The 24,933-nt window shown below is 42.5% G+C and overlaps 1 protein-coding gene across 1 annotated transcript in view; it reads right to left on the bottom strand.

Moving 5' to 3' along the window:
* The window catches only part of MTHFD1 (methylenetetrahydrofolate dehydrogenase (NADP+ dependent) 1, methenyltetrahydrofolate cyclohydrolase, formyltetrahydrofolate synthetase), a 60,305-nt gene extending 36,319 nt beyond the window's left edge, over positions 1 to 23,986 (bottom strand). The window contains exons 1-6 of the mRNA XM_012656036.1: positions 23,830 to 23,986; positions 9,462 to 9,546; positions 4,232 to 4,291; positions 3,750 to 3,812; positions 1,573 to 1,713; positions 529 to 640 (exon numbers count right to left, since the gene is read on the bottom strand). Coding sequence (XP_012511490.1) covers positions 529 to 640; positions 1,573 to 1,713; positions 3,750 to 3,812; positions 4,232 to 4,291; positions 9,462 to 9,546; positions 23,830 to 23,870 — 502 coding nt within the window. The 5' untranslated portion in view covers positions 23,871 to 23,986. The remainder of the gene's footprint in view (positions 1 to 528; positions 641 to 1,572; positions 1,714 to 3,749; positions 3,813 to 4,231; positions 4,292 to 9,461; positions 9,547 to 23,829) is intronic.
* Positions 23,987 to 24,933: the final 947 nt, after the last annotated feature.

Here is a 24,933-nt window from a genome sequence, read left to right as displayed (position 1 = left end):
GAGCTAGGCTGATGCCACGGCATTCACTCTAGCCCAGGCAAAAGAGTGAGACTGTGTCTCAAAAAAAAAAAAAAGGCTGGAATTTGTCCTCTCCACCTAGAAGAAAGCCCAGGTCAAATATCTTCTTTGTAAAGCCCTCCTAGACAACTCTGAGCAGCATGAGTCCCTCTTCTGGACTCTCACAGTGTACTGCAAGGATTACACTATATTTTAAATCTGTCCACCACCTTTGCTAAAATAAAGGGCAATCTCTACATGAAGATAAAGTGATGTCTCCCTCCCAGCCCCTCTCCCACTTTCTCCCTGGACCAATTCATCTTGGGAGCTGCACAGCACAGTGATTAAAGTCACAGGCTCTGACACCAGGCAGGCCTGCCCACAAGGGGCAATTATTCTATCTACTAATTGCATGCACCCAATGGCAAGTCAATCTCTTTAAATGTTAGTACTTCAAGCATAAAGTGAGATGAGAGGTTCTCAACCTGGTTTCTCTCCTAGACACCACTTGCCTCCTATAGCAACACCCACCTGAGACATAATTGATCCCACAGTCGATGACTATTGCCCCAGGTTTGATCCACTCTCCTTTCACCATTTCAGGCTGACCAGTTGCAACCACCAGGATGTCACCTTTATTTACCTATGTAAGGGGGATTCAAACACCAGAAATTAAGAATGAAACAGACACCAAAAAAATCTAGAAGTAGAAAGGACACGCCTGAGCTTCATATTAAATTTTTAGTTGTCATCAGCTATATCATAGGATTTGGAGTCAAGGCCTCAAATGCAGGACATTTCTGACAGCCCTTCACATGCTGAGCTCATTCCTACACACACCAGAAATCCCTTTCTCTAGGCATTTTACCAAAGGGGAAATTGATGAGAACCTGCAGGGTAGAAGGGAGCATAGGCTTGGAGCTGCAGGCCTGGGACTATATCCCTGGATGATATAACATCTGGAGTCTGCTCCCTCTCCTCCACCTTGCAGAGCATTGCTTGGGAGGATTAAAAGAGAAAGTACTAGAACTCTCTCCTGCTCTGTCCTTACATTTAAGAGACTGCATTGTCAATAGGCACATGTACATGTGAGCATTCTTGAGTTCAGGAATGTGATGCAGGGGTCTAGAACAAGCTGTTATGTTTGATGTCACGGAACCACTGTGACATCTTCCTCTGAAGCACCTCCATCTCTGAGGCCACCACTGTCACACACATGGGATCTGGATCAATCCGAGTGCCTACACTGCTAATCCCTGTCTACACAAGGCAGACTGGGGTAAAAAGTACACAGAACAAACCGTACAAACTTGAGCAAGTTTTAAATTTGAATTTGTTTCTTCATCTTGTATTAATAAAATAAGAATTGCAGAATTGTTATAAATGGGGTTAAATATCATGAGGGTAAAGTATATAGCAGTGTCTGGACCTTAAATGTTAGTTATACCCATTGTGTGGAGAGAACATCCACTACACGTGCACATTCATGTATGTACGTACGTACACACACACACACACACACACACACACACACACACACACATACCACCTTCAACTCTACTCTGGACCTCCTACCTCCTCGCCCAGATTGGCAGTCTTGGAGTGGCAGGTGGTCACTGTGGCATTGTTCCACAGAAGCAGGTCATGCATTGGGGCTCCCACTATTTTACTGCGCCCAACCACCACGGCGTGCCTTCCGGCAATCCGCACCCCTAGAAGAAAAGCCAGCATGCATCAGAGTTGGGGGAAGAAGCTGCCCTCCTTTGCATGCCACCTAAACAGGAAAATTCAGAACCAGCATACAAAAACAGATTCTTAGCATCAAAGAGAAACATTTTTTTTTTGGCAATAATATTCTCAACTCTAGGGTTTCAGCTATAAATTGGGACTTGTACATGTGTCCTTCTTACTGTGGGTTTTTGAGAGCAGCTTAAGCCAAGATCCATTCATTGAGTCATAGGGGAGTGGGAAGAAAACCTACACTCAAAGAAAAAAGAAACCCTGACATACAGCTAAACAGCCATATGGAGGAAGACATCAGATTAAATTTCATGGGCAAAACAGTTGAAACCAATAGGGTGGATGTAACCGGGTGGAGAGAAGTGCAGGAAATTAGATTAGTATCAGTAATTCTTTCCAACTTTGGTGAGTTTATTTATGCAGTTCCTCATCCACATTTCTGTTTTGGCTTTGGGCCTGAACCATAGGGTTATTTGCGGGGAAGTGATAAAGGGGAAACTTAACTGCAGTAAAGAGCTTTCTTTCTGCTTATTCAGCATCTATTCTTCTGGCAATATACTAATGCTCTTTTCAGGACTGACTCATACTCTACTCATTGGAGATGGCTTGGGTGAACACCCCATAGTGGATGAGTGACCATATTTCATCCCCTGGCTGATAAGATCTAATCCCATGACTGGTTTTTGTTTTGTTTTGGCTTTTTAGCTACAGGGTCTCACTCTGTCACCCAGGCTGGAGTGCAACATAGCTCATTACAACTTCAGATTCCTGGCCTTAAGCGATCCTCCCACCTGAGCCTTCCAAAGTGCCGGAATTATAGGCATCAGCCACTGCACCTGGCCTTCCCATGACTGTTAGGCACAAGCATAGAACAAAGCTGAAGCTGGAGCTGCTTGGGGCCACCAGGTGGAGCCAGAGAGTAAGCTGCTGCCCACACAGAAAAAAGCAGAGAGAAGGTCTTGAAGACGCCACCTGAGCCCTTCTACACAGTGAAGAGCAGTGGACCCTTGCTTCTTTTTTTTTTTGAGACAGAGTCTCACTGTGTTGCCTGGGCTAGAGTGAGTGCCGTGGCGTCATCCTAGCTCACAGCAACCTCAAACTCCTGGGCTCAAGCGATCCTTCTGCCTCAGCCTCCTGAGTAGCTGGGACTATAAGCATGTGCCACCATGCCCGGCTAATTTTTTCTATGTATTTTTAGTTGTCCGATTAATTTCTTTCTATTTTTAGTAGAGACAGGGTCTCACTCTTGCTCAGGCTGGTTTCGAACTCCTGAGCTCAAACGATCCGCCCGCCTCGGCCTCCCAGAGAACTAGGATTATAGGCATGAGCCACCGCGCCCGGCCTTAGTTATACCCATGTTAATCATCAAAACCAAGAAATGGAGCAGCAATGTCCAATAATCTTTCTGCAATAAAGATGGTGTTTATGGTGTAATTATGTTCTATAACTTATGCCCTACAATACAATGGCAGCTATTGAATCCTTGCAATGTGGCTGGTGCAACTGAGGAAGTGAATTTTTATTTCTTTTTAATGAAATTCAAATAGCCTCATGGGGCTCGTGGCTACAAACTGGATAGTGCAGCTATAGCACATTTCCATGACCTCAGAAAGTTTCTTTTCCCTCTTTTCCCTTTGCAGTTAACCCCTCTACCTATGAGCAACCATAGCTCTGACTTTAATCACCACTGATTTGTTCTGCCTATTCTTGAACATCATATAAAGGGAATGCATAGTTTTTTTAAAATGCAGATAATTATAGGCTGAGGATCAGTTTTCATGACCATCACAGGTGATTTGGAAGCAAATGGTACTGCAGTCACACTGTGAGCACCAAATGTTCATAGGTACTGCACCATGTACTCTGTATTTTCAAGGATTTTCTGGAGGTAGAGTCTGTAAGGCAAGAACCCGAAGGTCTTGCATAAGCTAAATGTGTCAGTTCCCAAAGTTCCACTAAACCAAAAGCCAGAGGAAAAAGCATTTCAGCCACCCTCCTAACAATCAATCAACTGAGCTCACCTCAGTTTCTGTGGCCGTCCTTGGTAATTTAATGTGAGTGGCTTTGATCCCAACCTGCAAAATGAACATCAGAAACAGGTAAATGGCAAGAGAACTTGAGATATGATTTTACAGATATGACGAAAACAAACCAGGAGGTGTTAGTTATCCTTTCACACTTATATGTTCTGAAGAGTTAGTCCCTCACTTCAACCCATTCACCAATCACTTGTTAATTGCCACCACAGAACTTCAGCAGTTCTTGTCTCCTAGTCCTGCTCTTTGGGAAGAGAAAAAATTATTGAAGAGAAAACAAAAATTCAGTGTCAGACCAGAGGCTGTGGTCTAACTCATCCATTTCTGACTTACAAATAGATAAACTAAGTCTGCTGTGGGTGACAGAAGATTTTATGGAGAGCAGCACAAAGGGCAAGGGGTGACACAGGACCCGCTGGCGGTGGGGGAGCTGGTGGCACTGCTGTGCTAGGCATTACCTCTTCAGCAGCCTTCAGCTTCACATTTATATAAAGATTGGAATCATCTCTCTCGCCAACCTAGAATAATAAATACATGCAAATCAGACGATTAGAGAAAGGCAAAGTGTACAGAAAAGCTTCTACAGTTTTAGTTTCGATAAAAGGGATGTTTAATCATGCGACTCTTGTTGCAGAGAACTTTTACAGGAGAACAAGGAGCCTGTGGGGGCAGGATGGAGATGTGAACACAGGTGCCATTGCAGCCCCTCCCCCAAACAAGGCCCAGCTGATTCCCACTGCATCCGCCAAGAGAAGAGAAAAGGCAGAGGCTATCTGCATGTGCGTTGGAAACTAAGCAAGGGTGATATAGGCCTATGAGAAACACATGGGATATCTGCGGACGTACCAGAACAACAGAGCAGAGGGTTGAGAAATTGTCGTTAGGCAAGAAAAATATCTGAGAGGCAGGAGCACCCAGAGGGCACATTCTGTACCCTCTCCTGCCATCACCCCACCAGGGGCAGTGGCAATCTCTCAATCCCGGCCACACAGAGAAGAGAAAGAAACCATGGAGGATGGGCCTCATTCTAGCCTACACAGAACAGACACCCCAGCCAGGCAAAGGGCAATCTGCTGCCCTCAAGGCAAAGGGGAAAGTACAGGGCAGAAGCCAAATCCTTTGAACCACTACCTCTATGTTCCCTGTATTTCTTTAATCACAGATTTATAGTTTTTCATTAAAACCATTTATCTGTAAAATTTTATTTTACGAATATTTTTCCATGCTCTAGGGGTTGACATTTCTCGTTTTCAAAGTTGCAAAGTTTGGTTTCTCCCAAAATTGCAGAGAATATTGCAGAGGGAAATGTGGTAGGTCCCTCGATAGCAAAGATAACTGAAGCATGACTCCTTTTAAGAGGACCACGGCAAAGAAGGAAGCCAGCCTCTAAAACAGAGTATTTAAGGGAGGCAGCCTTTAAAACAGAGTATTTCCAGACCTTGTCATGCTGATGCTGTTACCGGACACCTCCCTCATATCTCAGGGAGGTGGCCTGAATCTTAGCTTCAGTTGTCCCTTATACAGATAGTTCCCAGTTTTGTGGTGCTAATCTAAATTTCAAGAGCCAAGAGTGGCCGGGTGAGGTGGCTCATGCCTGTAATCCTAGCACTCTGGGAGGCCGAGGTGGGAGGATTGCTTGAGCTCAGGAGTTCAAGAGTGAGACCCCATCTCTACTAAAAACACAGAAAGAAATTAGCTGGACAACTAAAAAAATACATATAAAAAATTAGCTGGACATGGTAGCACATGGCTGTAGTCCCAGTTACTTGGGAGGCTGAGGCAGGAGGATCGCTTGAACCCAGGAGCTTGAGGTTGCTATGAGGTAGGCTGACGCCATGGCACTCTAGCCCAGGCAACAGAGTGAGACTCTGTCTCAAAACATAAATAAATAAATAAATAAAAGAAAAAAGGAAAAGAAAAACACCTCTTATATTCTTAAAAAATAAGAAAAAAAAGTCCTGACTTAAGCATTATACAAGATATCCATGTAACAAAAACATTTGTACTCCCTTAATATTTTGAAATAAAAAATATTAAAATCTTAAAAACAAAAAACCAAAAAAACAAAACAAAACAAAAACCCAGTAGCAGTCAGGTGAGTGGGTAGAAGACTGGTTTCCCAGAACAATTCTTAATCCCAATACAGTTTATAAAAAAAAAACTACTTAAGCATTTTATCAGGAATGCTGATTTCTTCCTTGAGGGTAGTTGTGCATTACATCATCCAAAAAAGGTCCCATTACCCAGAGGGCACATTCTGCACCCTCTCTTGCAGGAGAACAGGTTAGGGACAATTTTATTTACACCAGGAATCAGCAAATTGTTTCTGTAGAGGGTCAGACAGTATATATTTCTGGCCTTGTGCACCACATACCCTGTCACAGCTGCTGCTACTGTCACGTCCTTGGCAGCATTTGGACGTGGGCCACAGCTTATCAATCCCTGTTTTACTTCATACGATATCTTGGGTATCGGTCTGCTCACTAATTTTGCTTTCTTTTTCAGGGAACTTTTGTAGATATTCAAGCCAACTGAGTTTATTAATTTTACTGTTTCTGTCCATGTGTTTTGTAAGGACTGAATGAACTACTTATCACCCATAAAGCATTCTGAATAGTTCCTAGCAGGAAGCAAGTGTTAGCTATTATATTATTAATAATTAAAGTATTTTATGTGCTAAGGGGATAGAAATATAGCCTCCCTGGTATTTCTTAAAATGAAAAGTCCTAATTTCCTATAAATACAGTATAGGTATCCATCTATTTTATGGGAAAAAAAAAACTCCACCTTTTAAGTATATACTTGGGCCAGATCATGAACAATTAGAAATATATATAAATCATTTAAACTATCATAGACACTCTTTGTAAGTAGTACAGGTAGAGCATACCTAACGCAGAAATGCAAAATCTGAAATGCTCCAAAATCTGAAACATTTTGAGTGCTGGCATGATGCCAGAAGTAGAAAATTCCATTCCTAACCCCATGTGACAGGTCATGTGATTGTCACATGATAGTCAAAACTTTGTTTCATGTATAAAATTACTTAAAATATTGTATAACATTACCTTCAAGCTATGTGTGTAAGGCGTATGTGAAACATAAGTGAATTTCATGTTTAGACTTGGGTCCCATCCTCAAGACATCTCATTACGTATATGCATATAGTCCAAAATCCAAAAATATCCAGAATCTAAAACACTTCTGGTCCCATGCATTTCGGAGAAGGGATACTCAACCTGTACTGTCTTTCCTTCTGTAAAAGATAGGGAGTCTGTGTGGCCTGATGGATTTTGATCAGACTTGCATTTTAACAAGAGGTGTGGTTATGGTCAAGAGGAAAGACAGGAGGTATACAGACAGAAGCCTAAAACCAGTAAGGAGGTGACTATTGTGGCCCCAGGAGTGGGAGCACTAGGAATCAAGAGGAACAGCCCCTAAGGGAGTAAGGGAGAGATGACCTCAGGCTTCTGGCATTGCTGTGAGGGAAGATGGTGGTGCCTGCCCCAGGGTGGAAAAGATAACAGGTCAGAGACAGAGAGATGCAGTCACATGTTACATAAGCCTTGCATCATAGATGTTGATTCTGGTGCTAAAGTATAAAATTAAAAGATTCTACCACTGTTTAATCAGCAAGGATATAGGAGACCAGTTGTAGAATAGTGTTGATATAATAAAAACACTTATAATTAATAAATTTAAAAAATAAAGTTGGAATCAATTTTAAAAGCAGGGGAAAAAGAACCACTTCCCAATATTGCTAAGAAAGGGTATACTTCTTGCTTATGACATTTACTCTTTCTACAACAAACAATTCCCAAGAATAAACCAAGAAATAACCAGTCCCCAAATGCACCAGTATACACCCACAACATACACCTTTGATTCTTAGTAATTTGTTCAAATGAATGCTCTGAGTTTCCTGTTATCCAAATCAATACTTCAAACATTCATTCATACATTTACTTGCACAAATATTTATGACATGCTTCCTACCAAGTTATTGAATGCCTCCTTACTGGATGAATCTGGAGCTCAGTGAAGAAACTCTAGATAGAAACCTAAATTAGTAAGTATTCCCTCATGAAGCTACGGCACTGGGTGAGGTCACTTAGTGGAAGAATAAAATGCGGAAGAATAAAATGTGGAAGAGATCTGAGGGGTGGGCCCTAAGGCATTCAAATGGTTTAGGTTTCAGGGAGATTAGAAATAAAAAGCAAAGGAGACTAGAGAAGGTGCTTTTTTGCCTTGCAATCGGAACTAGATGCATTTTTATACAGAACACCATCGTTTTTTATTTGTTTGTTTGTGTTGTAGAGACAGAGTCTCATTGTATTGCTCAGGCAATGGCATCCTGGTAGCTCACTGCAAGCTCAAATTCGTGGCCTCAAGCAATCCTCTGCCTTAGCCTCCCAAAGTGCTAGGATTACAGGAGTGAGCCACCACACCCAGCCAACCAAGTCAACCATCTTTACTTGAAAGAACTGACAAATGATTATTATCCAGGCTTCAGTATTTGGCAAACATTCTCAAAAATGAATAAAATGAGCCTGGTGCTTAAAGGAAAACAAATAACTGTATTTGTTGCCAATGATAAAATTTGAGTTTAAGCAAAAATTAGAACTTTTTATTCATCCCTATGAGCTTGACAGCTTCTCAATACTTTAATAAGGCTTTTCTGATGAGCCCGTTCGTGATATTAACGATTGTGATTCTTTTTATGTTGCATAATGAAATGTGTTAACATTTGGAAGATATGCATAATTCATTGAACCATTATTTTCCAAATGAGGAATGAAGGATGTAACATTTTGATGTAACAAAGTATGCAAGTCTGAAAAGATGTAATAAAGTATAAAAGTTCACTGATACAGTTTCAGATTCTACATTGCAACCAATCTTTAAAAACTTCACTTACTGAGTACTGGTGCAGTATCAAAGAAAAATATCCAGTTATCTAGAAAGACAATTAAAAAATTCTTCCCTTTTTAAATTATACATCTGTATGAGGCGAGATTTTTTTCATGTTTCCATGAAACCAGCACACAGCAAGGGACTGTATACAGAAGCAGATGCGAATCCAGCTCAAAGCCAGGCAGTATACAGTTGGGCACAAATGTGAAACAATGCCTGTCTTTTCACTAAATTTTGTCTTCAAAAAGTTATTTTTCCATAAAAATGTTATTTATGTTAACATAATGAGCTTACTATTGGCATTTTAAAATGAATATTTTTAAAACTTCTCAGTTTCAATTTCTGATACAGTAAACGTTAGTGGGTAAATCTACACAAACAAAAGTTCCTTGAGGTCTTAAATTTTTAAGAGTGTAAAGGGATCAGATTGAGATGAAGTTGAAGAGACACTGGCCAAGGAGAAGGGTATCCACAGAGAAGAGCAGAGGGCCAGGATACACTAAAACTTTTCGTTTTTTATTTCTTTCTTTTTTTTTTTTCTTCCAAAAGCTCATCTGAAAACACCGAAACATTTCAAAGTTGAACTGAAAAAGGGCATCCTGGAAAGAGAAACTGAAAGGTATAAGGTTTCACAAAGCTAAAAAAATAATAATTAAAAAATAAATAAGAAAGAAAAGATAGAAAAATGGAGGGAGAAGTCCGAAGAGCATTGTCTGAAATGTTATTGGTAGATCAAGTAAGGAGAACATTAACAGAAATATACTATCATAATACCTGTAAAATCGCAAGGCCTGGTGTGAAACCAGGTACTTGCTCCTTCATCTGAGTGACTTCATTCTTCAGTCTCTCCCTTATTTGCCTAGAGAAAAAGGAAAGGGTGGAGTTCACTTAATATTTCAAGCACAAACAACTGATGTAGATTATTAGATGTATTTCTCTTTTAAGTTAAAAACACCTTCACTGAATGGACATTATATGGTATAATATGTATCATGAACCTTTCATCAATTTTCTAGGCCTCAAGTAGATGTGGATCTTTTCTAACTCCTATTGACACCAACTGGGCCGGAGGGTGTGGGAATAGTTAGTTTAAAATGTATTAGTCAATGGCATTCACTCATACAGTGAAGAAATGAAAATATCTGGAATTTACTGATCCTTTTTTTTTTTGAGACAGGGTTTCACTGTGTCACATAGGCTGGAATATAGTGGCATCATCATAGCTCACTGCAACCTCACACTCCTGGACCAAAACAATCCTCCTGTCTCAGCCTCCTGAATAACTGGGACTACAAGTATGCACCATCCTGCCTGGCTAATTTTTCTATTTTTTGTAGAGAGGACGTCTGGCTATGTTTTGTTGCTCAGACAGATCTCAAACTCCTGGCCTCAAGAGATCCTCCTGCCTTAGCCTCCCAAAGTGCTATGATTACAGGCATGAGCCACTGAGCCCAGCCTAATCCTCATCTTTTTCAGCATTTCCACTCTCCATGTGCTGCCATGAAAACATTTTGTAGGAAAGAACTCAAGCTCACACCTTTGCTCCACCTACCTTAGTAAGACAACAACAGGGTATCCACATAAAGCTGAATGATCACTCAATAAATCTCACTCCAAATTCAATATGAATTTACAAATTATATTCCAATTCATAAAAGAATTTTCCTTATAAAAGAATTTAACACAAGGTTCAAAAGTATAACCTCTTATGAAACTAAGATAATTTACCAACACATATCTTCTCATAAACACAGCAGGGCATTAAGTTAAATTACATCCATAATAGCTCATAGCCAACCTCGCCCAGGTATGATATGTGATATAACCTTCAACGTGAACAGGCTCTGTCTCTCTTGGGGAACCACTTTTTTTTTTATTTATTTATTCATTCATTCATTCATTTATATATATATATATATATAAGAGAGAGAGAGAGAGAGATGGGGTCTCTCTCTGTTGCCCAGGCTGGTCTTGAACTCCTGGCCTTAAGTGATCCTCTCACCTCAGCTTCCCAAAGAGCTGGGATTACAGGCATGAGCCACCACACCCAGCTAAGGGGAACCAGTTTCATCATTTACTTTTCTTCATCTTACCCACCTTAACCACACTTGATGTAAAAATAAACACAGACAGTCAATCACAGGCATCTCTTTCCTTATTCTAATTCAACTACTCCCAGCTCCACTTCTCCATATTTTACAAAAAACTGACATAAACAGGCACAGGAGTCACAAGAAATAGATCATTTGGACTGCCCTAGTAAACATCAAGAAGGTTGAATGGTATTAATACAAGAAGTCAAACCCAAGACTTACAAACTGCATTTCCAGTTAGTGACCTTGTTTTTTCACATCAATATTCTCTACAATAATATAGTTCAAAAGAAGAATAGACCATTAGATTTTTTTTAACTGTGATTTGGCCTGGACAGAGGCCACAGTTCTGCTCTGAGACAAGAGAACAGGAAATCCCAGAGCTGCCCGTTTTCACTCTCCAGCAGTGCCAGCCTCAGCTGCTCCCTCGAATAACAGACAATCAACTGTAGAGCTGGGCATAGCCTAACACCCCTAAACAGCCACCCAGTCATAGCCTAACACCCCTAAACAGCCACCCAGTCATCTCTTCTGCCTTACTCTTACACAAATTCTTACACAATTATTCTTTCCAAAGTCCATTACAAATTCCAATTCATTCTGTTTAACATGATGGCTCAGCATCAAACCTTTGACATTTTATGACAGACAAAAAAAGCATTGATAAAATATAACCTAAGAGGGACGTAACCTAAACAGCAGCTTGTTATGGTAGGCAAAGGTGGCAGCAGGAAATCTACGCGACGAAAAGAAAGCTGACATTAGACAATAAAAACACTGAAATGGAGCACAGGCTTAGAGTAATTCTCAAATAATTCTCAAAAAGTACATAGAGAACACTTTTAATAATTCATCAGAGACAAATCAATAACATTCACCTTCAAAATGTAGGCAAAATATAGGGCTCTAGGGCTCTTTCTTTCTCTTTTTTTTTTATTTTGAGACAGGGTCAAAGACAGGGACAAGACAGGTCTTGTTCTGTAGCCCAGGCTACATTGCAGACCTGCCATCACAGCTCGCTGCAACCTCAAACTTCTGGCCTCAAGCAATCCTCCCACCTCAGTCTCCCAAAATGCCAGGATTATAGATGTGAGCCACCACTCCCAGCCCAGGGCTTTTTTTAAACAAAGATGCAAATTAATCCTCCCCTCCCCAAGGAGATTATTGTTGTAAGATTTTAACAATGTAAACCAGAATTTTTTTTTTTTTTTGAGACAGTGCAGTGGCGTCATTATAGCTCACTGCAACCTCAAATCTTAGGCTCAAGTGATCCTCCTGCCTCAGCTTCCCAAGTAGCTGGGACTATAGGTGTACATGATGCCCAGCTAATTTTTCTATGTTTAGTAGAGATGCGGGTCTTGCTCTTACTCAGGCTGGTCTCCAATTCCTGAGCTCAAGCTATCCTCCTGCCTTGGCCTCCCAGAGTGCTAGGATTACAGGCATGAGCCACCACACCTAGCCAACCACCAATGTTTTATTTAATTTGTTTCATTTCTATTTTGTTCCTGTTGCTTTATTTTGTTTGCTCATTACAACTTTTCTACGGCTAAAAAAGACTTCAAAAAGTTTAAAAAACTTAATTATGTATTTCCTTGTAAAAATAACTGTGATTGTGAGGCCACCTAGTGTTCCAAGGAATACATATATTTCAAATTGCTCATCATTTAAGTCAAATTAAAAAGCTAAATTACCTTTTTTTGTTGAAAGAAAACTGATTGTCTTCACATATCACTAATATGGTAAAAACTACATCATATCAGTATACAAAACAGTCAACTGATAATAGCACTTTTTACTATTACATTTAAGAAAATATTTATAATAAAAATTATTAGAATTTAACCCAGATAGTTACTAAATTTGACAGGTACCTCAAATACATATTTGAAAGCTTACTATGAAGAGACTATCTTATTGGAAATTTACAATGTAAATCCTTCCATCCAATTCTCTCTAACCTCTCAAAGAACTAAGAAAGAAAAAGTAAATTGCTTGATATTCGTGACATGACAATAACTCAAAATAGTGAAAAATGTTAATGGATCACCTAATTCTCAGTGAGGGCAAAGACCATCATTAATCCTTATACACAATGATATATTAATAATGACTTGTTTTAAGCTTCTAGATCAGGGTTTCTCAAGGTCAGCACTACTGACATTTGAACCTGATAATCCTTTGTTGTGGGGGCTGTGCTGTGCCCCGTAGGGTACTCAGCACCATCCCTGCCTTCTACTTCTAGATTCCCATAGCACACAGCCCCTCCTCTCCCCCATATGACAACCAAAAAGTCTCCTCCAGACATGTCCAAATGCCCTGAGGTGGAGGGAGGGAAAAACTGCCCCCCTTTGAGAACCACTAATCTAGAGGAACAAATGGAAATAGGGACTAGGTTGAATTGGTCCACAAAGGCTTCATAAAATGTAGGATTTTAAAAGTGGATTCTAAATTCATTAGAGAAAGCTCAGAAAGAATAGCAGCTTCAGAGTCCTGGTATATGCAGCCAAGTATGGTGGGATTCCAGAACAATGTGGTCCCACCTCCCCTACCCACACCCAATCCCAGGAGGTGGGGACGGGGGAGGGCAGGAAGAACTCAGATCCAACAAATCGGTGACATTAGGAATAGAGAGTACAGTATTGCTAAACTTTTCATTCCTTTCAAAGTCAGACATCCAGATTTTTATGCATAATTTGAGATATGAATGTGTTGGGAAGTAATCCAAATTTTAAAAATAATTTGAATTGTGGACCAATTCAACCTAGTCCCCATTTCCATTTGTTCCTCTAGATTAGTGGTTCTCAAAGGGGGGCAGTTTTTCCCTCCCTCCACCTCAGGGCATTTGGACATGTCTGGAGGAGACTTTTTGGTTGTCATATGGGGGAGAGGAGGGGCTGTGTGCTATGGGAATCTAGAAGTAGAAGGCAGGGATGGTGCTGAGTACCCTACGTGGCACAGCACAGCCCCCACAACAAAGAATTATCAGGTTCAAATGTCAGTAGTGCTGACCTTGAGAAACCCTGATTTAAGTCAAACAAAACAAAACATTTGGCCCCTAGATCACAATTTTGTCACCTTCTGCCAGTATGAAGAGTTGACACAAGGCAGGTTGGCTCTGAGTATGAGGATCTTTAAGACATGCCCAACTATATGCCAGCAAGGGAGAGTTGTTGCCAGTGGGCCTGCCAGAGAAGGCCAAACTATTTGAGTATTACCTAACCGCAGAGCATGGCCATAGTAAACTGCTCCAAGGCCCTAGCAGGTCTCTGGAACATCAAAGGGGAATGTGGAAAGAACCGGGAAAATGAGAGGTGTCCACAGGCCAAAAGCTCATAATGAAAAAAGCCTCACAGTAAAAAAGAAAAAGAAAAAAGAGAAAAGCCTCACGAAGACCTGGCCTTTCTGCTTTCCAAGAAGACTAAAAGAAACCTTAGGTAGAAAGGGCTTAGGACTAAAATGCAGCTTCTATTAATAAGTGAGTGATTAGTGTTTGGGTACCCAAACCCCAAACCTAAAGGAAAGATGTTTATAACGTTAAGTCATGCAATGCAGTGAAGATAAGTTCCTGACAGGCTCTGGCAAAACCTTTCACAGAAATACTCCCTTATCTCCTGAGACTGGTTAAGCACCAGACCCTAAGCTGTTACCTCTCCTGCCCAAGCTTGGGGCGAACAACTTTTCATCATGGGGGAAAAAAATCTTAGCCAACAAAGTAGAAGGTTTGACTTTCCTCTAACTAACCAGTCAAAATCAGACTATAACCTCAAAAATGACTTTTTTTTTCCCTTTGGCACAGAGTCTCACTCCCTCACTCCAGGTAGAGTGCAGTGTCGTCATCATAGCTCACTGCAATCTCAAACTCCTGGACTCAAGCGATCCTCCTGCCTCAGCCTCCCAAGTAGATGGGACTACAGGCACGTGCCACCATGCCCGGCTAATTTCTTCTATTTTTGGTAGAGACAGGGTCTCCCTCTTGCTCAGGCTGGTCTTGAACTCCTGACTTCAAGCGATTCTCCCGCTTCAGTCTCCCAGAGTGCTAGGATTAGCACCCACCAAAAATGATTTTCTAAAAAGAACCAGTTTGGGTGCTTCTCAGACAGATTGATTGGTTGATTCATTTTCTAACAATGAAAAGTGCACAGGGAGAAGAACCACAGCCAGGATGTCTCTTGGTGAGAGGTAAAAGTTTGCAATTCCTTTTAGCAAGTGACAAAGCTCTTGTAAGAAAGGAAAATGAACTGTTGAGCCTCTGCCACTAGTCTTGGAACACTTGGGGAACTCACTTTGCTTCTGGAAAAAGTTTCACAAAGTGCAAAATGGAGGGGAGGGGTGGCTGAGTGGCTAAGGAATCCTGCCTGTGGCACCATTAGCCATCCACTCTTTCAAGGTTAAGGAATCTTTTTTTTTTTTTTTTTTGAGACAGCATCTTGCTCTGTTGCCTGAGCTAGAGTGCTGTGGTGTCATCCTAGCTCACGGCAACCTCAAACTCCCAGGCTCATGCGATCCTCCTGCCTCAGCCTCCCAAGTAGCTGGGACTACAGGCACATGCCACCACGCCCAGCTAATTTTTTCTATTTTTAGTTTCCTGGCTAATTTCTTTCTATTTTTAGAGACGGGGTCTCGCTCTTGCTCAGGCTGGTCTCAAACTCCTGACCTCGAGTGATCCTCCTGCCTCGGTCTCCCAGAGTGCTAGGATTACAGGCGTGAGCCACTGCGCCCAGCCATATGATCAGGATTTGCAGGGTGCCAAGAGCCACCTTGGGGGAAATTAATAAGGACAGCAAACTGCACAGTACAGGGGTAATGGGAGCCTTCTGCACTGTGGATCCAATATCTGAAGATACAGTTGTATCACAGAAGCATACAGATTTGTTCTGAGAGCCTTACGCACTCTTTTAATCTTTTTGGCAACCTCAGGAAATAAGACAGTTATCATCCTCACTGTACAGAGAGGAAAGTGAGCCTGGCTGACTTTTCCAAGGCCATACTAGCAGTCTTTACCCCTTAATCTTGTCAATTGGAAGAGAGGGGAGCCATTTCCCTTTTCTCCAGGAACCCTCCTCCATGCTAGGCCAGCCTGACACCCCTTCTTCCAGAAGACTCTTCATGCAAGTGGCAGGTATAATAGGGGACCACATACCCCTGCTCGAAACCCCATTGTCCAAATCCCAAACGGCCTCATCCCAACCAACAAGGAACTGTGCTTATTCATAGGCCTCCTCCCCCATCAGGATTTTTGCTGGTGCCGTGACCACAGTTGTTGGCTGCCAGATCTGGACTCTGCCACACTCTAGTTGCAATACACCCGATAGCCTGCCTGGATGGCTTCTTTAAGACCTAGCAGAAGGTCCCAACTCTCAGGAACTCCCACCTGCCTTCCTGCAGTATAAACCAGTCAGAATATTCAAGGTTCAGATATTCAATTTCTGACCAGTCAGCACCTTGGAACTCACTACAGGCAAATATTTTTAAGCACAAAAAGAACTGCAGGTATTTCATCTACAGAACAAAGTACAAAGCTCACCAACATTAATTCAGTAAACAAGACCTGTCCTTAACTACGGTGAGTAAATCCTTTTTACAGAAATAGTTCTAGCCCAGTAGCTATCTTTGATCTCTAGGATAAATTCTAATGTTAAGGCTCAAGATTATAAGCCACGTCCCAAAGATAAAGGCCTGGATAAACACAAAAATCACTTGTTTATTCAACAAATACTTTCTAAGTACCTACTTATTAAACTTACTATGTGCCAGAGACTGCTCTAAATGCTTTACAAGTAATAACTCATTTAATACTAACAAACTGGCTGGTTGTGTGGCTTATGCCTGTAATCCCAGCACTCTGGGAGGCCAAGGCGGGAGGACTGCTTGAGCTCAGCAGTTCAAGACCAGCCTGAGCAAGAGCAAGATCCCGTTTCTGCTAAAAATAGAAAAATTAACCAGGTATCGTGGCGCGTGCCTGTGGTCCCAGCTACTCAGGAGGCTGAGGCAGGAGGATCGCTTGAGCCCAGGAGTTTGAGGTTGCTGTGAACTAGGCTGATGTCACGGCTCTCTAGCCCAGGTGACAGAGTGAGACTATCTCAAAAAAGAAAAAAAAAAAAAATACTAACAAACTATGAGTTAGTTAGGTGTCATTACTACCCCAACATACAGACTAGGAAGCTACGGCACAAAGAGTTAAACTAAATTACCCCGTGTCCCACGGAGAGGCAGTGTGTTTAGGCTCTGGGGTTATCATCCACAGGGAGCTCACATACACATCCAACTTGCCTCGCACTCGGCCAGCAAAAATCAGAGCACCTACTCTTACTGTCCTACCAAGTTGCAAACCATCTGCCTCTTCACAACCAGTCTTTTTAGGAAGGACACTTTATCAAGAAAAATGCTGGCCAGTTGGTGCAGGGGCTCATGCCAGGAATTCTAGCACTTTGGGAAGCCAAGGCAGGAGGATTATTTGAGACCAGGAGTTCGAGACCTGCCTGAGCAACACTGCCAGACCTGGTCTCTACAAAACATTAAAAAATTAGCCGGGTATGGTGGCGCACCTGTAGTCTCAGCTACTCAGCAGGCTGAGGTAGGAGGATTGCTTGAGCCCAGGAGTCTGAGATTGCTGTGAGCTATGATGACACCACTGCACTCCAGCTTGGGTGACAAAGTAAGACCCTGTCTCAAAAAAAAAAAAAAAGGAAAAGAAAGAAAAGAAAAATGCCACCAACGGAGGGAGCAAGTTTAACTATAGCAAACTAACTATGGGAGAGCCAAACAAATCACACAAAATTTATGTAGTACACCCCACTTTGAAAGCCACACATATAGAAGAACTTTGCTTTCTTATCTACAAACCAAAGCAAGGTGGTTCTTCCAACACTGCCTAAAGTGTATCCCTTTCCCCTTTGTATAATCTTTTAAAGGACATCACGTTGTGCCCAGGGCAGGCTTTCACTACTCCGGCTTTTTTACTCAGTAGCCTCTACTCAAGGTCAGCTTCCCACAGGGCGAAAGCTATCAATTCTCAAAGCAGTCATTTGCTAACTGGTGAGATCAAAGGTTCAAGGCCCAGGTTAAATTTGGGGTCTGGAGCCCTCATCCCCAAAACAATGGTGGTGACTTTTACAAAGAATATGACCTTAACTCCCATATTTAAAGTTGGAACCTTAATGCCACAGAAATTCCTGTCCCTCTTCCCTGCTCTGGTTTTCTCTTCGTACCTCTCACTACCTCACATTCTCATTTCACCTGTTGTATCATCTGTCTCTACCTGTTAGTATGCAAACTCCACCCAGGTAGGAGTTTGGGCTGTTTTGCTCACTGTTAGAGTCTCAGGGCTTTGAAGATTGCCTGGCATAGAGGAGGCACACAGATATTAGCAGAATAAGTGAATAAATATCCAAAAAGGATACACACTTGTCTCTAATCCTCAGACCTCCCCCCGAGTTGTCAAATTCAGGCTGCAACATCAGAACTCCCTGTAACAAAGAAATGGGATATCGCTTCCAAAGGGAGATAATTTGGCAACTAGATCCATCAGGTAAATATCCGGATTTCTCACAAGGTAGAGCAGGCAGAGAAAGAATCTAGAATGCTGAACTTTGTTAATGTCTTGGCTCCCAGGAAGGTATAAAAGGAGAATAATAATAAAAAGAGATAAAAGGATGGTATTTTCAGAAGACTGGGAAACATGGTAGTGAGAGGAAGACCACTGTAAAGAAAAATGTAAGTTTAAAAAATTCCTTTTAGCAAGTAGTAAGTATCTCTAAGAGTGAAAAACACCAAGTACTGGGTGAAGACCTTGGTTCTAGTTGAACCTCTGCCATTAACCAGCCTAGTAACCCTTGGACAAATCACATCACTGTTCTGGCCTCAACTATTTCCTCATTTGCAGGATGGGATGCGGGGAGTGGACTGGATTTTAGAGAAATTCTGACTGGAACTCACGACCTGCCCTACCTTTCCTCCCTCCAGTGAAGAAATTTACAATTCATTTTTTTCCTTTTCATTATTTTAAAATTGATTTTAAAAATACTTTTTTCTCTTTTTTCCCTCAGTGGTATCTAGGCTGAAGAAATTTACAATTCAAACACTATATTTTGGAAATGTGATTAATCAAGAGAAAGAAACTGCCTGGGGCATTTGAAATCTTGCAAATTTTTCTCTGGAGAGATCCAACAGTTCATGCTAGCTTCAGCAGCACATATTCTAAAACTGGAATGATACACAGAAGATTAGCAAAATAAAAAAATTAAAAAAAAAAAAAGAGAGAGACCCAACAGTTGGTGGCAACCAAAGGTAGCTGATCTGCACACCTTGCTTTTCCCCAGGTTCCAGGATCCCTGGCTACAATGAAGAACCTAGAAACTCTCTTACCTTCCCTCTTAAGAGTGTCCTTGGCCTAGCAAAAGAGGAAAGATTTCTTTGTGAAATTGCAGTCAAAGAAAAAAAAGGAAAAAATATATATAAAAAATTAAAAAATAAATAAATAAAAAAAAAAAAAAAAAAGAGGAAAGGTAAGAACACTCTATCCAGTACCCCCACCTGCAGCCCAACCTGCTAAAGCTGTAAGAACCACGTTCTTGTTCAAGATTCCTCCAGGGCCACTGGCCCGAGGGTCAGCTGCCTGCTGCAGCCTCAGCACACAGGAGCTGGTAGGACTATGCTATCCCATGAGCCATCTCCCTCCCAGGGAGATGTATACCTTGGAGATGTATATCTTGGAGTCAAGCTCCCCAGAAAGGTCAAGTCCAAGATGCAGCTATCTCTGAAAGAGCCACCTTATGAGCACATTAAAGAAAAATATTCTGTAGGCAACAAGGGGCCTTAGTCTTAATGCTTCCTTTATGAATTGCATTGGTAGTGGGAAATAAAAATAAAATCCCAAGCCCCCCAGTCGACTGAACAGCTAAACCTGAAATATGGGCCCTGACAGGATGGGAGGTCAGACACAATTTGTTATACCCTATTGAACTTTCTTCCTCAAGGATTAAACAGAACTACCCTTTTCTTTTTTTGAGACAGAGTCTCACTCTGTTGCCCAGGCTAGAGTGCCGTGGTATCAGCCCAGCTCACAACAACCTCAAACTCCTGGGCTCAAGTGATCCTCTTGCCTCAGGCTCCTGAGTAGCTGGGACTACCGGGGCTCGCCACCACACCTGGCTAACTTTTATTATTTTTAGTAGAGACCAGGTCTCACTCTTGCTCAGGCTGGTCTTGAACTCCTGAGCTCAGGCCATCCTCCAGCCTTGGTTCCCAGAGTGCTAGGATTACAGGTGTGAGCCACCCTGCTACTAGCCTTTTGAAATAACTTGCTCCACCACTGATTACAATCAACAAGGCTGCTCCTGTGGTTTGGGCACGACTGATCAGCATTCCTTCCTAATAAGGGACCACTGACCCTGGAATGGTTCTGACCCGTCTGCAGTGGATGCTCAGGGAGGGTTTTTGTTTCCTCTGCTTCACCTGTTGACATTAGAGGGCCAAAACCTCCATCCTTGGATCATGCTAACACCGCCATTTTCCGTACATGCGACCTATGTAGGGGCATGAAGCTCAGTTGGAAATGTGCATGTTTTTCCTTTTGTAAATACTCATGACACCTACAGCTCACTAAACATGAATATTTGGCCATTCTGCTCAGCATAAATTATCATTACTAATGTCATTATTAATTTCATTAACATTATCATTAATAATGTCCCCCCAGTCTCCCTCTCCAAGTGCATGTTCTCAGCTTCTGCCTGAGGCTATGCTTCCCAGCTAGTCAGAATGGCCACCCTGCAGGCTGCAACACTTTATGAGAAATAAAGCTCTCCTTTCCAAATTTATGAACCTTGACATTCTTCAGTTGACAGGAGAAACTGGCTGTTCACCAACAGGACAATGTAGAAGGTTAGCTATGTTAACTCTGAGCAGGCTGGAGAAAGAGACCCTTCCAGTACCCGGAATAATCTTTTCCAGAAAATGGTTTCAATACTGGCAGCTAAATCTTAACACACTAACCACCCCCCACTTTTTTTAAGGCTAGTCAAATGAAGCAGTGGGAGTGAAGAAGGAACAAAGGAATTTGTAATTGGTTGTGATCAATTAGTTGTACACAAGACACCCCATCCTTTAATGATAAAAATTGGATTTAGATTTAATAAGTGGTCTCAACCTTCAAGATGAATTAGAAGCTGGGTGTGGTGGCTCACACCTGTAATCTTAGCACTCTAGGAGGCTGAGGTGGGAGGATTGCTCAAGGTCAGGAGTTGAAGACCAGCCTGAGCAAGAGTGAGACCCCCATGACTACTAAAAATAGAAATTAGCTGGACGACTTAAAATATATAGAAAAAAATTAGCCGGGCATGGTGGTGCATGCCTGTAGTCCCAGCTACTTGGGAGGCTGAGGCAGGAGAATTGCCTGAGCCCAGGACTTTGAGGTTGCTGTGAGCTAAGGTGATGTCACAGCACTCTAGCCCAGGTGACAGAGCGAGACTCGGTCTCGAAAAGAAAAAAAAGCTTGAGTCCAGAGGCTTATTATTAACAATTCCAATTAAATCAATCTGGTATGAGCAGCAAGCATTGCTATTTTTCAAAAGCTCCCTATGAATGTAAATTGGTAAAACAACATTTGAAAGATTGGGAACATCTATCAAAATTGATCATATACATATCTTATTTTTAGGTATACACCCAACAGAAATGTGTATATTATATATATGATCCACCAGAACACCTGTAAAAGACAACTCATAGCAGCACTATTCACAATTGCTCAAAACTGGAAACCCAAATGTCCTTGGGTAAGTAAACAGTGGCATACAGTAGAATAAAACACAGCAATGAAAATAAATGAACTATAACTACATGCAACATGGATTAATCTCAGAAACACAATGTTGATTAAAAGCCAGACACAGAAGACTTATACTCTATGATGCCATTTATATGAAGCCCCAAAACAGGCAAAACTATTTGCTAGTCTAGTGTTAAAAGTCAAAATAGCAATTACCTTTGTGGGGGGTGGTGACTGGATGGGAGTGAGAAGCGGGATTTTGGGGTGCCAATAATGCCATTCATTTCTTTTTCTCTTTTTCTTTTGAGACAGAGTCTTGCTCTGTTGTCTAGGGCTAGAGTACAGAGGCCTCATCATAGCTCACTGCAACCTCAAACTCCTCACCTCAAGTGATTCTCCTGCCTCAGCATCCCAGAGTGCTAGGATTACAGGCATGAGCCATTGTGCCCTGCCAAATGCCATTTCTTGATCTGGGTGCTGGATACAGGTATGTTCGGTTGTGAAAAATTCATTGAGGTGTATAGTCACCATAGGTGCACTTTTTTATATGAATTCATATTTAAATAAAAAGAAATAACAAAAATTCCTTAAGTGAGCTTAAGGTGCAGCTGATGTTGAGTACCATTGAAATAGATCTCAAGGCAGCTATCTCAGTCAAAAAGATAATGAATCAATCATTCCTGTATACATTAGCTAGCTAATCACTAATCATTAATACAGCTAACATGCATTGAACATTTATTATGTGCCAGGAACAATTCTAAATGCTCCCCTGTTAGGAACTCATTTAATTCTCCAAATAACCCAAAGGCCTAGACATTATCTTCAGTTTACATTTGAGGAAACTTTGGCACGGAGAGGTTAATTAATTTGCTTAAAGCCACATAAGTAGTAAGGCATGAAAGACGGTTTTTAGATGTTTTGGATATAGACAAACAACATAATGCATATATTTGCCCTTATAAACATAGTTAACTTACTCTCCACTCAACCAGAATATATTCAGTGAGTATCTATCTCAGTAGCCTGTCAAGAAGCAAACCTAAATTCTCTTCATAACCAGTCTTTCTAAAAGGAAGACTCTATCAAGAGAAACCCACTGGTAAAGGGAGTAGGGTTCCCTATAAGCAAATAAAAAAGGAATATCACAAAGAAACAATGCAGTTTAGTAAGCCACATGTTGAAAAGCACTCAGATATAAGTATTCTGATTTCTAATCCAAAAATCTGGGGTTTCTCCTCAGCAATGTGAAAAATTCACCACCATCTAATTTATATCTACTCATCTTTGACCACCATCTCCACATTCCAGGAAACAATCATTTTGCCCTAGGGTAGGTTTCACTACCAATGACTTTCTAATTTACTCAAAAACCTCTATTCATAAAGTTAGGAGTTACAGGACAATTACTGTGCCAGCCAAAGCATTACTAGATAACTGGTGATGTCAAATGTCCCAAGGGCATCCTCAGTAAGGTCACACATAATATACCTTTCCCTCTTCCTTATGCCCTTATTTTTCCCCATCAGTCACCTTCCCAAAAGCAGCTGGTGTTACTTCCTGGGAGTAAATTTGGCAACCATACCCACTAATTAAGCAGTCAGATGTCCCTTAAGGGTAGAACAGGCAGAGGTCAAGTGGAATGCAGAATATTGTCAGGACTCAGGAGCCAAACTAGAAAGCAACTCTAGGGCCAGGACAGAGAGATAAGTGTTAGAGAAAAGCACACGACTGAAGAGAAAAGTTTATTAGATTTCACTTAGCATAAAAGATTCTAGTGTATTGGGAAAAACGAAATGGGCTGGAAGGAGATCGATCCTCTGTAACTAATCAGCCCTGTAATCTTGTCAAGCCTTGTCACCTCACTAATCTCCATATACTCACCTCCAAATTATAGGTGAGGGAGTAGACTGGATTTCTGAGTTCTAACTATGGTGCTCCACGCAGCCCCAACTATCCTTTCTCTCGGCAGAAAGTCACCAGCAGCTGCGCTTTCGGAGGCATAGTCATCACGGGACTTGTTCCTGAAGCACAGGAGCCAGCGGCCATAGCCACCAGGCAGTCCCTCTGCAAACGCAGACTGTGCCCGGGGTCTCTTTCTTCAGCTGCAGGTCCTATAGTATTACGGGCTCATTACATTGTCCTCCCTTTCCGCCCAGCAGGCCCGATTCTTCCGCTACAAGTGTCCCTCCCGCAAGAAATTGGTCCGAGGACCTGTACACACTGCTCAGAGCCCTAACCTGCAGCCCAGTACCTCCTAACAACAATGTTAGGTGCTTACGCGGAGACCACCTTCCCGTTCAGTACTGCCGCCGCCGCCATGGCCTTTATTAGTCCGCTGCCCACGATGGACACCAGCAAAGTGGAGGTTGCACTCCCTCCGCAGCAGCGCGGGACAACCCAACCCACGTGTTTAGGGATTGCTCAGAGATCATACTACTGCGCCTGCGCGCCCTTTGGACTGGGAGGTGCGAGCGCAGCCAATAAACGCAATTCCCTTAACTAGCGAAGAGCGAAGGGGTAGGGACAGAAAAGAGAAGGGAGAATGAAGAAAATCGGTGATGTCTGGCTGGAAGAATGATTGACTGGTGGAAAGAACCGGTCGAGAGCGCGCCTTTGTACGCGGCGGAATACACGGTGGGAGAGAGACCTGGACCGGAACGCGACCTCGATTCCAGCCAATCAGGAAGCGGAGCGGGGGCAGAGCCGGGGCGGGGCGGTCTCGCGGGAAGACAGCTTCGCGGGCGCGGGAAGCGCGTCTCTTAAATCCCCCCGGGCGCCCGGGGCGCCTAGCTGGGACTGAGGACGCTGGGTTTCCCCGGAGAGTTTTGGGCGGGTCACCGCGCGGAAGTGTGGCGGGGCGCTGGACTGGACTGCAGATGTTGAACCTGGAGAGTGTGCGGCGGCTTCAAACTTTTTCACACACCGGCGCCGCCAGGCCGGGGTCGGGCCGGGTTGCTGATTTGGAGGGTCTGGGATGGCGCCCATAACTGCTTTTAAAATCTCCTCAGGTGACTCTGGTGTTCAGCAAGGCTGAAGCGCAGCCCGCTGTTTTAGGCCCCGTTGAGCTGGAAGGGGTGTCAGAGCTGGACCTCTCGTGGCCCCCGTTGTGTCTGGGTCACCCCGGGGTTTGCCAGGGCCTGGGGAAGGTCGTCAGCTTGCCAAGTCTCGGTTTTGTCGGCTCCTCCTCCTCAGCAGATCTGGGGTTGGAGCACGGACATGGGCCTTCGAAAAACTAAATGTCAGTTGACCATCAGGGGCGGACATTCATTCCCTCCCCATAGGCCTTCTCGCTGGAGAAGGATATCTGAAGGATATTCATAGTGAGTCTGTACCAAGAATGAGGTTGGGCGATTGCTTGGGGAGCTTGACGGGACAAAGGCAG

This window comes from Propithecus coquereli, unplaced genomic scaffold (genome assembly GCF_000956105.1).
Source record: "Propithecus coquereli isolate 6110/MARCELLA unplaced genomic scaffold, Pcoq_1.0 Scaffold5, whole genome shotgun sequence".
NCBI classification, from domain to species: domain Eukaryota; kingdom Metazoa; phylum Chordata; class Mammalia; order Primates; family Indriidae; genus Propithecus; species Propithecus coquereli.
This window is presented reverse-complemented; position numbering and strand designations above follow the sequence as displayed.